The sequence below is a fragment of the Notothenia rossii genome, assembly GCF_949606895.1.
Source record: "Notothenia rossii genome assembly, chromosome: 1".
Taxonomy (NCBI): Eukaryota; Metazoa; Chordata; class Actinopteri; order Perciformes; family Nototheniidae; genus Notothenia; species Notothenia rossii.
In genome coordinates, this window is record NC_136912.1 from 17,728,444 (window position 1) to 17,741,341 (window position 12,898).

Consider the following 12,898-nt stretch of genomic DNA (forward strand, 5'->3'; position numbering starts at 1 on the left):
GTGGAAGCAGCAGGCGGTTAGAGAAATGAGAACTCCTCTCCTCTGAGCGGTCATTTTAAAGAGACGTCCATTAATGATGACAGGAGGCACAGCAGCACTCTGATGGACAGATGTGTTCATGATGACTTATATATATTTACTTTTAATTCATTGACAGTGCGGTATAATGAGACAATAACAGGCTACAGATGTGGACATATACACACACATATATTTATATAAATATATACAATTTCAGAATCAAACAAGTATGAGAGCACTCTCATAACGTAACACAACCAGAGACTGGACATATCCCCCCCCTCTCTCTGGTCGCTGAAATGGGGAATTGAAATTACGGGCCAAAAGTTGTACAAGTATTAAAAAGTAAGCATATGACACCAAACCAAATGAGACCGGTCTGTCCGCCGCATCTATGCACTGTACCACACACACACACACACACACACACACACACACACACACACACACACACACACACACACACACACACACACACACACACACAACTCCTAAAGCATAATCAGGCTACAGCCGTTGTGTATTTTATTATGTGGAGCACTAAATGGTCTTAGAAAAATATCGACTCTTTGTTTGTAGATATCTACTAAACTAAAGCAAATAAAGAGAGTAGGACTGTTTATACTGAGTGATATATATTATACACACGCTGCTCTGCTTTCTGCACGGACCTCACAGCTGTTCTCACTGTAAACATCGCGTTGCCGTTCAAGCAGTTACTAAAATAATATCCAAGGGATGCATTCAGAGCTGTCATTGGCTGAGAAAACTCCGGCCATGCGTAACGCCTCCACCGTTCCCGGAAATGCATCCGTGGAGGAGCCGTGGAGGACCCATCAGTGTCTCCTCGGTTAGAGCTCCTCCTGAGAGCCTTCTCGATGGTCGATGCTCGGTCCTCGAAGTGCATTTAGAGAAATGAGATGTCCTTCAAAATGGCGCGCTGAAATTCATTTCTGGGTCACTACCGGAGGACCGAGGAGGGGAAATTTGAGTATTGAGAAACCTCTACTGTGTGGGATTGGTGGATTGGTGTGTCCGTCAAGGAAATCTCGGCCGGCAGCCATCATGTTCTGAAATGACCAATGGACATCGAGAAATCACTAAGGACCTACCCACCAAGTAAAAAAAACATAAATCACGTGTCTCCCATCAGTTTGGTTATGGCTAGAAAGGATCCGTCTAGTGTAAATATGACATCACGTTCTCGTTGTAACTCTCGTTGTAATCGGAGCGGCTCGGAAACACATCTACAGCAGTAACATGATGCAACATACACATTAATGCAGCAGCAATATTAATAGAGAAACATCAGACATAATAGTAAAACACTGCAAGGGGACATTTTATTGCACCAGGAGCTATCTTGGGACTTTTACTGCGACAACGTTGACTTGCCTGTGAATAAAAAAAAAACCATAGTGTTGGTGATCTACAGTGTTGTCATTCTTCTTTGAACACCAGCAAGACCGCTAACACCCTATTTCAACAATCACACTCCCTGTCATTGACATCATTAATAGATAGTTTAGCTTCTCATCATCATTTGCTGTGGCCAACCTAGTCAACGAAAACTAAATATACATTTCGTCATAGTTTTCGTTATCAATAATCTATTTTTCTCGTCATCGTCTCGTTTTAGTCATGTAAAAAAGGTCGTTGATTAACATTTTTCGTCATAGTTTTCGTTGACGAAATTAACACTGCTACGTGAGAAACATTTGGTTTTACCTCGCTAATACAATTGTTATCAAACCAATGGCACAGGCACTGCTACAGTCAGTTGTTTACTTTTCATTTCGCAATCCATTTTTAAATGCATTGGCAGTAATTGACAAGTGGACTCGATGCATCACAACCTGCCCATCATAAGCCCTGGAGGCCTGTATGGCAGACATACCCACCTACAGCATATTCAAACATTGAATTACTGCACACATTGATTAGAAGTGGTTTAACCTGCGGAAGAGGTCTCTGTTTTGTTCTCTCAGAGACCAAGTTGTGTGCTCCACGCTTGGAAACAGGGACAGAAATATTTTGGTTGTATACAAATGCTTTGTTTTGTTTAGTCTTAGACTGCGAGCAAAGGTTCAGCTACCTTCAAGATGCATTTCTTCCAGGCACACATACATTTCAACCATGAGTTATTGTACTTTATGAGTCGTAATATGTTTAAATATTCACGATTTTCTGTTATGAAAGGCAGGAAAGGTCTTTGTAAGCATATATCCATAAGTGGAAGAAGTGAGGTGAAATGGGGTGGTCGGTTCACAGAACAGCAGGAACAAGGGGAACAGAGGAAGAATGCTTTGGCAAAGACTCAACTTACATCAATCAGATCAAGTTATTCGATAGGGATGAGCCAGAGCTGTTGAATCTCCACACAGATTTATTTTTGTCTTTATTGATTTTAACAGCTGAAGTCTGTCCAACATTAATATGAAATATATCCAATAAGTTCCCTGGCAGGAAGAAGTTTGGGAAGTCTTGCAGCTCTGGATTTACTATGTCCTGGAAAGCGAATCTGTATTTGACCCAAGAATATTTCCCCCTCCTCGGCTGTTGTCTGCGGAATTAAGAGTGCTAATCTTTATTTTTGTTGTTGCTGTAACCACCTAATGAAGTGTGTGGGGAGCGGGACATAGAGGGATTGTTTTTAATAGTTTTGCATACTTGCCTGAACATCAGTGTTTGTTAGTTAATCATCTGGGAGTTTTTTCTTCTTTTAATTTCGCACAATGAACAGAAAAAGGAGGTGCCTGCAAATACTGTTCCGTGTGAACCCTGAGCTTTATTCACATGAGGAATTTCCTCACAATAAAGTGTCACAGCTTAGCTAATTTGTACATTTTAAATACATTTCGAATTAAAGCGGGGGTAGGTACGTTTGAGAAACCGGCTCGAGATACACTTTTTGATATATTCCATGGAATGATCTTAACATCCCGATAGCAATGAATATCATAAGTGCTTTGACAAAAAAATCCATAAAAAAATATCATCTGTGGAAGCCGTAGTACTGTAAAAAGCAGGACCAATCATTTTAGCGGGCCAGCAAAAATAACTGGATGGCCTTACCTGCCTGTCAGCCTTCCATCTGTGCACAAACTTATTTTGTGCCCTCATTGGTCATGTGCGCGTTCGTGTGTGTTGGAGAAGTGGCTCTGTAAGGTAGTGGCAGATTTTTTCCGGCTGTGTATTTTCAAATTCCAGCGCACTCGAGCTGGTTTCTCCAAAATTACCTACCGAACCTTTAAGTGTCATTACATCATCTGGAACTACTTTTAACTACTTTCTTATACAATTTGACATAACATTCAGGGCTATATTTATCCTGCTGGGCCCTTTTTTAAACTTGGAAATCTTTTTATTGCTATAAGCATCCCGGCATAATATTTTTGTTCTCATGTAGTGACATTATTTCATCACTTGCCAACACATTTCAAACTTTATTAAATACTCAAACGAAGTCTAAAATCATAACTGATGTGACCACTGCAAAAAAAATTTTTAATTCTTAGGAAGTTTACTTGATAGTATATACACAACTATGTTTTCTTTCACAGAAAGCACTTATTCAATTGCATCATCCTAATAAAACATTGACTATTACAAAACTTAAATTGTATCCAATGCTGCACCATGTTACAGGACCATCTGTCACTATCATTCAAATAAAAAAGTGCTGCTCTGTTCCCTGACAAACAGAATCCAACTAAAAAAATGAATTGCAGTTTATCCCAATGTATCGTTTGCTAGCTTTGTGTTGATGGAACAGCCAATTCCTTATGTTTAACAGTTTCACATATTCGCACAAACTTCACACACAGAGTATACTGTGGCCTTCAGTAACAACATCAACTACCTACAGAAGACGGGGAGTCGGTCAGTTCAGTCTGGAGTTATATTGTATAACGTAGATGCTGTACTTCCATCTGTTTTCAGGTCCATTTAGGATTCAGCGCTGACAGTTCACTCTCTCGTCAGCCCACCCCCATACGTATAAATGTGCTTTTTCATAGCAGTATTGTAACAATAACCTTAGCACCTGCAATGTTATTTCGGAGGAAAATGTTTCCCAACACTGTTTTTGGTACAGTGAGGAAATAATATTTTGTTCCATCTGTTTCTCTTATCTCAGAAAGACAGTCATTGTCTCTTCAGCTATTTCAGTTTTGTTCTGCTCCAAGGTGCTTTGCACAACACATCTTTTCCTCACAGTGACCTGTTCATCTTGCAACCACATTGTGGGGATTGAAGAGCTCACACTGCTGAGCACCAAATTGCAACATATCTGTAATATTTTGGAAGTGTTTGTAAATATCTCGTAATCAAGAATGATCTTTAAAAAATGGGTCTTGTCGAAGTGAGCAACAGCACAGCTTTTATCAGAAAAACCAATTAATTCAAAGTAACTCCATTCAGATGTTTTGTTTGATTGCTCAGAACATGTTGTCCTTACTAGTGGAATATTCTTTTTAATCCGTAAGTCAGTATCCACTTTTTGTCAAATAAACCTAATGGAGAAGACGATTGAAAGTATGTTGGCACAAAAAAATGTGAGTTATTTCACCCGCTTGTCATCTAATAATGTTAAATGGCTGCATAATCAACATATGCAACAACAAGCACATGCCTAGACACATCAGCATCTGTTGAGTGAGAAACCGTGAACATGCCAAGCTGCTAACCTCAGGTACTGCATCCTGATCACAGTGTGAGATAGTGACTAGAGACTGAATCGCTGGACACTTAAAGATCCACAACCCACACACGCTGTAATTTAATCTCACTGCAACAATTTCCCAACTTCTATGATTTGACTTGCTGTCAAATATATATACATTTTGATGTGTTTAGTGGGGAAACCCCACAGCTCGCTGGTGATACACAGCGTAATATAAAGCTTTGCATCAGTGGTGGCTTTGAGGCTGCAATTATGTGTGTGTGTGATTGTGCATTTGAAAGTTGAACTGTGTGTTTACTTTTGTAGCTGTCTGGCTCTCAGTCAGTGGTGAAGCACATCTTGGGGACTTCCTCTGTTCTCCAACCACGACTAGACTGATCTTAGCCCAATATGCACATACACATACGCATGCACACTCATGGTTCTTTAAATCAGCCTCATTACACAGTCTGACAGTCTGCACTGCAAACATGGTGTGCATTATTCTTACCAAGAAGTGGTTGGAAGGGATGCAACATGTAAGATTGTTTTTCTCTGCACTATTAGTTATATGTATTTGTTAATGCTTTGCAACATTTCTTGAGTGTCGTAGGTTATGATTTAATTGAGTTTCCATCCTGCCTACCCTGCATTAAGCCCTCCTGCTACTGCACTCAAGCATGCACCATGGCTCAATGGACCATTGGAAATCCTACTCATGTTGCCAGGATTGTCTTTTTGACAATTTGTCTTTCTCTTCCCCTCTCAGATACATTGGAAAGGCAGACTCAATCACCATCAGCGTATGGAATCACAAGAAGATCCACAAAAAGCAGGGTGCAGGTTTCCTCGGCTGTGTCCGCCTCCTGTCCAACGCAATCAACAGACTCAAAGACACTGGCTGTAAGTACCTGTTTGTGTGTGCAGTTGTCTGCTCTCTTCATGCTCCCTCTGCGTGCTCGCCGTGGCCTTTACCCTCCGGCTTGGCTTGTAAGTGAAGGTTAATGGGGAGGATCCACAGGCTACATCTAATGAATAAATGAATAACTATCCAGTGTTGGGAGCTCCATGTTCACATCTTATCACACATGTTAGCACAAAGATGCTGTATGTATGCTCAGTAAGACACATGGTATGGACCACACCTGGTGTCTCCAATAACACACACAACTTGACTTTTTCTGTGCCTTTTTCTTTTTAAATGGCTGCAAACGTTTGATTGTTAGCCAGCCTGCTATGACATGTACCTCTTTAACAGTGCTCATATCCCATCCCCAGCTTGCAGTCGGCAGCTGTTCTTGTGCCAAACATTAATTGCCGTGAGATTTATAGGCACAATACATCAACAGCTCCTTTAGGCTACACATAACAGAAATGCTGTAGACATGAGGCACCTCAACCTAAATCAATAGCAACCATTCATTTTTACAGCAAGCAATCTTTCTGCCAAGGACACGTATAGCTTTTATTCTTGGAAACCTAGTCCTGCTCATATACTTATTGGCACTGTTTTGCCAAAGGTGCAGAAAGAAGAGGAAAGGTGCTGTTTGGGGATCACTTTGATAATCCTGTGTGACCCGGTTTAATGTGGATAACACACAACATCTGCCTGGCCTCACAGACTGCAGCTCTTTGATTTCCAACTGATTTATACTCTTATTTACTCTCTGCAGTCCACATGGCCGCATGCTTGTTAGCCCTGTCTGGCTTGTTGGCAGTACCAGTCTGTTGATACTGACACATACACACTTAACTGTAGTACAAACTGTCAAATTAACATTCCTTCCACACATTCTCCTCCTTTCCTTCAATCCATCTTCCTGTCTCAAACTAAAAGTTCAGACATGTAACAGAACCACCACTCTGAAGTAAATGTTCCCCTTTTTTTTGGTATAAATCCGGCCTTTTCCTTATTTCCATCCATTCATTCCACACAGTAACGCATTACGGACACACCAGAAGTTGTCTGTCTGAATATAATTAGCTTCTTTGTTAGAACCAAAGTGATTAGTTGACCTAAATGCGACTATTATGCCAACTCCAAAAAGCTACATACTTCTCATTATATTACCAAATATGTCCCAGGAACCTTTACTTGTTTAAAAGTGAAATTCTTGACATACAGTTCACTCTTTTAGCCACTAAAGAACATGAGGGACCTTCACATGCCATACTTTAACCCCACTGAGGGCCAAAGAACCTGCCCTAACATTTAGCCACAGCTTCCAGAAACAGACAGGAGAGGCTCCAGTTAGGCTCCAGACCAGCCACTTACTGTACAGCCAACATGGCAGAAATTATACTTTCTTGTAGCCACAGGAAGTGGACAGGGAGACAAATCATAATCTTTGACAAGACACCAGAGCTCACAATATCCCTTGTCCTTGTCTTGTAGCCGTAGACACATGAACTGTGCCCAGTCTGTGGTCTGAACAAGATGTACACATACAAACATTACTGGAATTGTTGTATTGATTCCTAGAAGTCCGTCACTCCACACACACACACACACACACACACACACACACACACACACATACACGCACACGCACACGCACACACATTTTGTTGCATTCTAAATGTAGATTTGTCATAGTGGTCTCGATTACTAGAAGTCTGTCTGGCTTTTAACTGAACTCTACATCCTGTAGCATCGCAGACACAATGGCTTTGTCCTCTGTCCCACTTCTGAACACACACACACACACACACACACACACACACACACACACACACACACACACACACACACACACACACACACACACCCCAAAGTCTTTCAAAATGACTAGCCTGCCATGTTAGTCTGCTTCACTTAGATGTGTGTGTCTTATTTGTAGTGGATGTTACAGCTAACTGAGGAACAATAATTCCCTGAGGTCCAATTTGTATTGTTAAGATAACAGTCTTATTATCGGCCCTGATAACTAACTGAGGTTTCTGTTGCTTCTGTTTACATTCCTCCTGATGCAAATATTGAAACTGCTCTTTAGGAATTCACTACTGTTTTTGTTTTGTCTTGTTTTCTTGTGTGGCAGGAGGAACTAAAACTGCTTCATGTTTTGCAGAATGACAGTAAACAGTCCTTGAATCTTTGAATATATTTGCTGGATTTATGATTGTGGTGCTTATAAAGACTTGTTTACATATGCCTACAAACAAACAGAGATATAAGCCAAATGACTACATACTAAAACACACTCTACATCTACATATTAAAACTGATTTATGTAGTTTGTTCATTGAAGCAAAATGTGGCTCTGAGGTATTGCATGGTGCAGTGAGGCCTTGTGGTTAAAGGTCTGTAAATCTTCTGTCTCTGTGTTTCCCTCTTCTCTTATTTAAGAGGAAATTCTGCTAACTATTCCAGCCATGTAAGGCTTAGACCATCCTTGTTTAGTCTAGACATGTATCCGGAACAGACACACACACACACACACACACACACACACACACACACACACACACACACACACACTCTCTTCTGGAAACCAGCTATAGTGTTGTTTAGATCTGCAGAGTCTATACATACAGGCAATCCAAGGAAATGTCTGTGTATGCATGACATTATGTAGACCAAGCAATTACAATACATGTCTAGTATGTCTCTGATTATAGTATTAATACATGGATAACTGGGGCGTCTCCTTATCTCCCTTTCTCCCGCAGATACTCTTTCTCCCTCTGTCTTCCTCTTGCGGTGCATATTTCTCTTCCTTCCTACACACACGGTGTAATGGCTGACTATGCTTTACTTTTTCAGATTTTAGAAAGCCAAAGCCCCTGCATGACTCACACCCTGTACGATCACGACACACACAGATACACACACATCAATTGATATCACTCCTGTACGGCTCAGCTGGTCATGCCGAAGTTTCACTGTGTGATAGAGGCAGCAGAGATTGCCGAGTGTATCTGTGTCTGGATCTTGTTCAGAGTCGTCCTGGTTTGTGTTTTTGCTGTCTGTGTCTCGCAGTGCTATCATTTGCCACTTCAGACAATGAGTCCTTGCTTATCCAAAAATAACAAGACCGCTTACACATTTTGCGTCCAAGATCTGTGATATTTTGTGTCTCCAAATGTTTTTCCCTGCACAGAACATTGTTGCTTTGTTAAACATTTTTTAGTTTGGCTGGCTGCTTCAGTATGTCCCATTTGCCTCGTGCCGAAATCAGAGCCGTTATCATTACATTACATTGAATTTTGCTGTCGCTTTTATCCAAAGCGACTTACAATAAGTGCGTTCGACCAACAAGATACAAACTTGAAGAAAACAGAATCATATAAGCACATCAGGTTTCATAGAGCTAAAACATTTCAAGTGCTACTCAACTGGTTTTAGATAAGCCAGCCCTTTATTAGTATATAAGTGCTTTTGTTAGCAATTCTTTGTTCGTATTTCTATCGATCGAAGTGGAGTCGAAAGAGATGAGTTTTCAGTCTCCCCCTGGATGTAGGAAGGGCCAGATCCATTCGTAGCATGGTACGCAAGTACCATTGTCTTGAAGTGGATTCTAGCAGTTACTGGAAGCCAGTGAAAGGAGCAGAGGAGTGGTGTGGTGTGGGAAGATTTAGGAAGGTTGAAGACAAGACGACCCGCTGCATTCTGGATGAGCTGCAGAGGTCGGATGGCACATGCAGGTAGACCAGCCAGGAGGGAGTTGCAGTAGTCTAGGCGTGAGATGACAAGAGCCTGGGCCAGAACCTGTGTCGCTTTCTGGGTCAGCTGGCGACGTATCCTCCTGATGTTGTACAGAGTGTATCTGCAGCAGCGGGTTGTAGCAGCTATGTTTGCAGTGAAGGACAGTTTGTTATCTAGGGTCACACCCAGATTCCTTGCAGTCTGAGTCGGGGAAACAACAGAGGTGCCGATGTTGATTGTTAGGCCAAGAGTTGGACAATCTTTTCCCGGAAAGAAAAGAAGTTCAGTCTTGTCAAGGTTGAGCTTGAGGTGGTGAGCAGACATCCACTGAGAGATGTCCGCTAGACAAGCAGAGATGCGTGGGACAACCTAGGTCTCTGAGCGGGGAAAGGACAGAATGAATTGGGTGTCGTCAGCGTAGCAGTGGTATGAAAAACCGTGCGGGCTAATGACTGATCCGAGCGAGTTTGTGTACAAGGAGAAGAGGAGGGGACCAAGAACAGAGCCCTGAGGGACCCCTGTAGTTAATTGACATGGGTCGGACTCTGACCCTCTCCAAGTTACCCTGTAGGTGCGGTCTTTGAGGTATGAGGTGAGGAGGGAAAGTGCAGAGCCTGAAACTCCAAGTTCTTGGAGAGTGCGAAGGAGGATCTGATGATTCACCGTGTTGAATGCAGCAGACAGGTCCAAAAGGATGATGACAGAGGAGAGGGAGGCTGCTTTAGCCGTGTGCAGTTCCTCAGAGACAGCAAGGAGGGCAGTTTCTGTTGAGTGACCTGCCTTGAAACCAGACTGGTTATCACTGTGTAAAATCATTGGCTGATATGTGTTTGGATGTATATAATTATGTTTGATGTTTTATCTCCTGCAACAGATTATAAGAATGCATTTTTGATAACTTTCCATGGTTGTAACATCCTCCGTCATAGTATTTTAAATTAACTGTGCAGTTTCTATCATCTTATAAGCCTTCAAAGTCATGGATTTATTACTCATCCGTCCTTCCTGGATAGTTATTCATCGTCGCACTGAGGCAACACGCCCACACAAACGCAACACCCTGCGGTTCTATTTTTTAGTCTGAACGCCTTTTACTTGGCATTAAGTTCATCAAGTTACTCATCGGCTTAATACCTGGATTTGATCACGGTTGTAAATGTGAGCAGATGTTTAGTTGATAGTTCAATTTCTTGTTTGTTTTTCCCTGCAGATCAGAGACTGGACCTGAATAAGCTGGGCCCGAATGACAATGATACTGTGAGAGGTCAAATAGTTGGTAAGAATTCCAAACACGTTTAAAACATTATCATTCTTATGGAAAAGGAAGTCAAGTGAAAGATATAACTATGCATAGTCAGTCGGTGTGTTACATGTTCCAGATGCTCTAGTCTACATTCAGTGTGCCAATACTATAAAAAAAAAAGCTCAGATGGACACGCTTAGTCCAGTCCCAGAGCTTTTGTCCACTGCATATTTACTGTTTAAAACTCTGATTAAATTAACAGCTGGAATACATCAATGTGACTACTCCCTTACATTTGACTAGGTTTTAAAATATGTAAGTGCTCATTTATTTTTGCAAACAGCTAATTCATCTTCAATTAGGTATCATTTTTCAATCTATTTATTTTCAGTATTTGAAATCGAGGTCAACAGTTAAGGCCAAATACAATACATGGATCATCTGTAAGATTAATTTGAGACGATAATCATCACTGTCAAGTTGTTCTAGTCAAAAATCTGGTACAAACATTGGGTTTTGATTAGTTGCCGATTCATATTTTAAATTCTAGCGTGCATAAAGGCTTGAAACCTTTTTGTGGACGCATATACTGACCATTCCCATGACCTACTATGTTTCATAAGTTGCATAAATGTTTGGGATTGAAACCATCTGTTACACAAATGTGCTGCAATTGAAAATAATACTACAAAATCCCTCAGAAATTCCACATTAAGACACTAATAGCAAGGAACATCATTAAAATTCATGCTGTGATTTGGTATTAAGAACCGATGGCACAAGCTTTAACACTGCTCCTGCTAAAGCCTCGGAGAGACACTAATGTCTATTTAAAAGATGAATACAATATGATGGAGTTATTATTTGAGCGAAACTCTATGGGTAAGAGCATCTGATTGATCTGCAGTCTTCCTTGTCTTGGTTAACTGTGCAGTAAGTCTTCAGTCCAGAGATCGCATCGGGACAGGAGGGCCGGTAGTGGACTGCAGCCGCTTGTTCGACAACGACCTGCCTGATGGGTTAGTATCATCAAAGCTTTTCCTTTCAAATGACTTATCCTATTTGTGCACACAGTAGTAGCTTGCTTATTCTCGAAGTCCTCCATTTTCCTGGGAGCTGTCTGGATTCAACTCTTTTAGAAGCATTTCTTTATTGAAGTAATCTATAGTTGAGAGGATTGTGTTGGGGCAGGGGGGTAGTCTTTCTGTGATTTTGTGTGCATTTAAAAGGATACATTCTTTTTTAAATGCATACAAAATCAGTATTGGTATGCAATTAATTTAGATGCTGAACAGTGTGTGAACAATATTACTATGCTCCCTGTGAAGCTTTTGTCTTGTGTGTAAAGAGAAATGTCTTTCTTATTACTTATGTTTGCTGTTAAGCCCCTTTTTCTAAACATTATATAATCAGATTCAGCAACAGTTTTAGTTTTTTTGATTGTCTTTTCTAACCCTTTGTCTTAATATGTCATGAAACAGTTGGGAAGAAAGGAGGACGGCCTCTGGGAGGATACAGTACCTGAACCACATCACACGTACCACGCAGTGGGAGAGACCGACCAGGTACAACTACACACTCCTTCATCCAGGGCTTTAAATACTACACACTTGAACTTTTAATAACAAAGCATCAGGGGTCTCTGTAAGTGGTTGTACTTTTCCCAACTTCGCCTTCCAGAAGGAAAGAAATGTTCACTAAGCCCAACTCCCAACACAACAATAACAGTCTGTCGTAATGAGTGAATTGCTGACAACTTCCTTAGCCACGCACACGCACACACGAACACCTCTAAGTATGCTAGCCAGCCAGTCGGGCAGCTAGGTTTTGCTTGGCCCCTGTTCCTGCTGGAACAACTGTCGCCTTCCTACTTGGCCCATATCAGTGGAGCCGTCAGGGGAGTAAGCAAACAAATAACGCCACCCCCACCCCCACACACACGTCACCTGTCACTGGTCCTGACTGACGACAAATGTAATCTGTTCCAGAGTTTAGAAAGAATAATCCATTAATCAGTTTAAGTTGTATGTGGGTGGAAATGTCTCAAAGACTGGGAAGAAAAGAGTGAAAACACCTCTAAAGTAAAGAAGCAGGGTTACTTGGAGGGAGAGGTGGGATATTAGTGGAGGGGGAGAAAAAGGAAATAGGAGGAAGGAAGAGTGTGTGGAAGGGGTGGGTTGGCTGTGGGTTGACGGACAAGGGTCCAAGGCTTTAGATAGCCAAGGCGTCAGTAACTCTGGACAGCCAGACAATACACACACACACACACACACACACACACACACACACACACACACACACACACACACACACACACACACACACA

General features: G+C 41.5%; 1 protein-coding gene across 3 annotated transcripts in view; it reads left to right on the plus strand.

Moving 5' to 3' along the window:
• The window catches only part of LOC307013550 (E3 ubiquitin-protein ligase SMURF2), a 69,919-nt gene that overhangs the window by 38,191 nt on the left and 18,830 nt on the right, over positions 1 to 12,898 (plus strand). For 2 of the 3 annotated variants that reach the window (XM_079640953.1, XM_079640955.1), the window contains 4 exons: positions 5,454 to 5,587; positions 10,540 to 10,605; positions 11,480 to 11,591; positions 12,054 to 12,137. In XM_079640953.1, coding sequence (XP_079497079.1) covers positions 5,454 to 5,587; positions 10,540 to 10,605; positions 11,480 to 11,591; positions 12,054 to 12,137 — 396 coding nt within the window. The remainder of the gene's footprint in view (positions 1 to 5,453; positions 5,588 to 10,539; positions 10,606 to 11,479; positions 11,592 to 12,053; positions 12,138 to 12,898) is intronic. The other variant, XM_079640954.1, reaches the window with a different exon arrangement.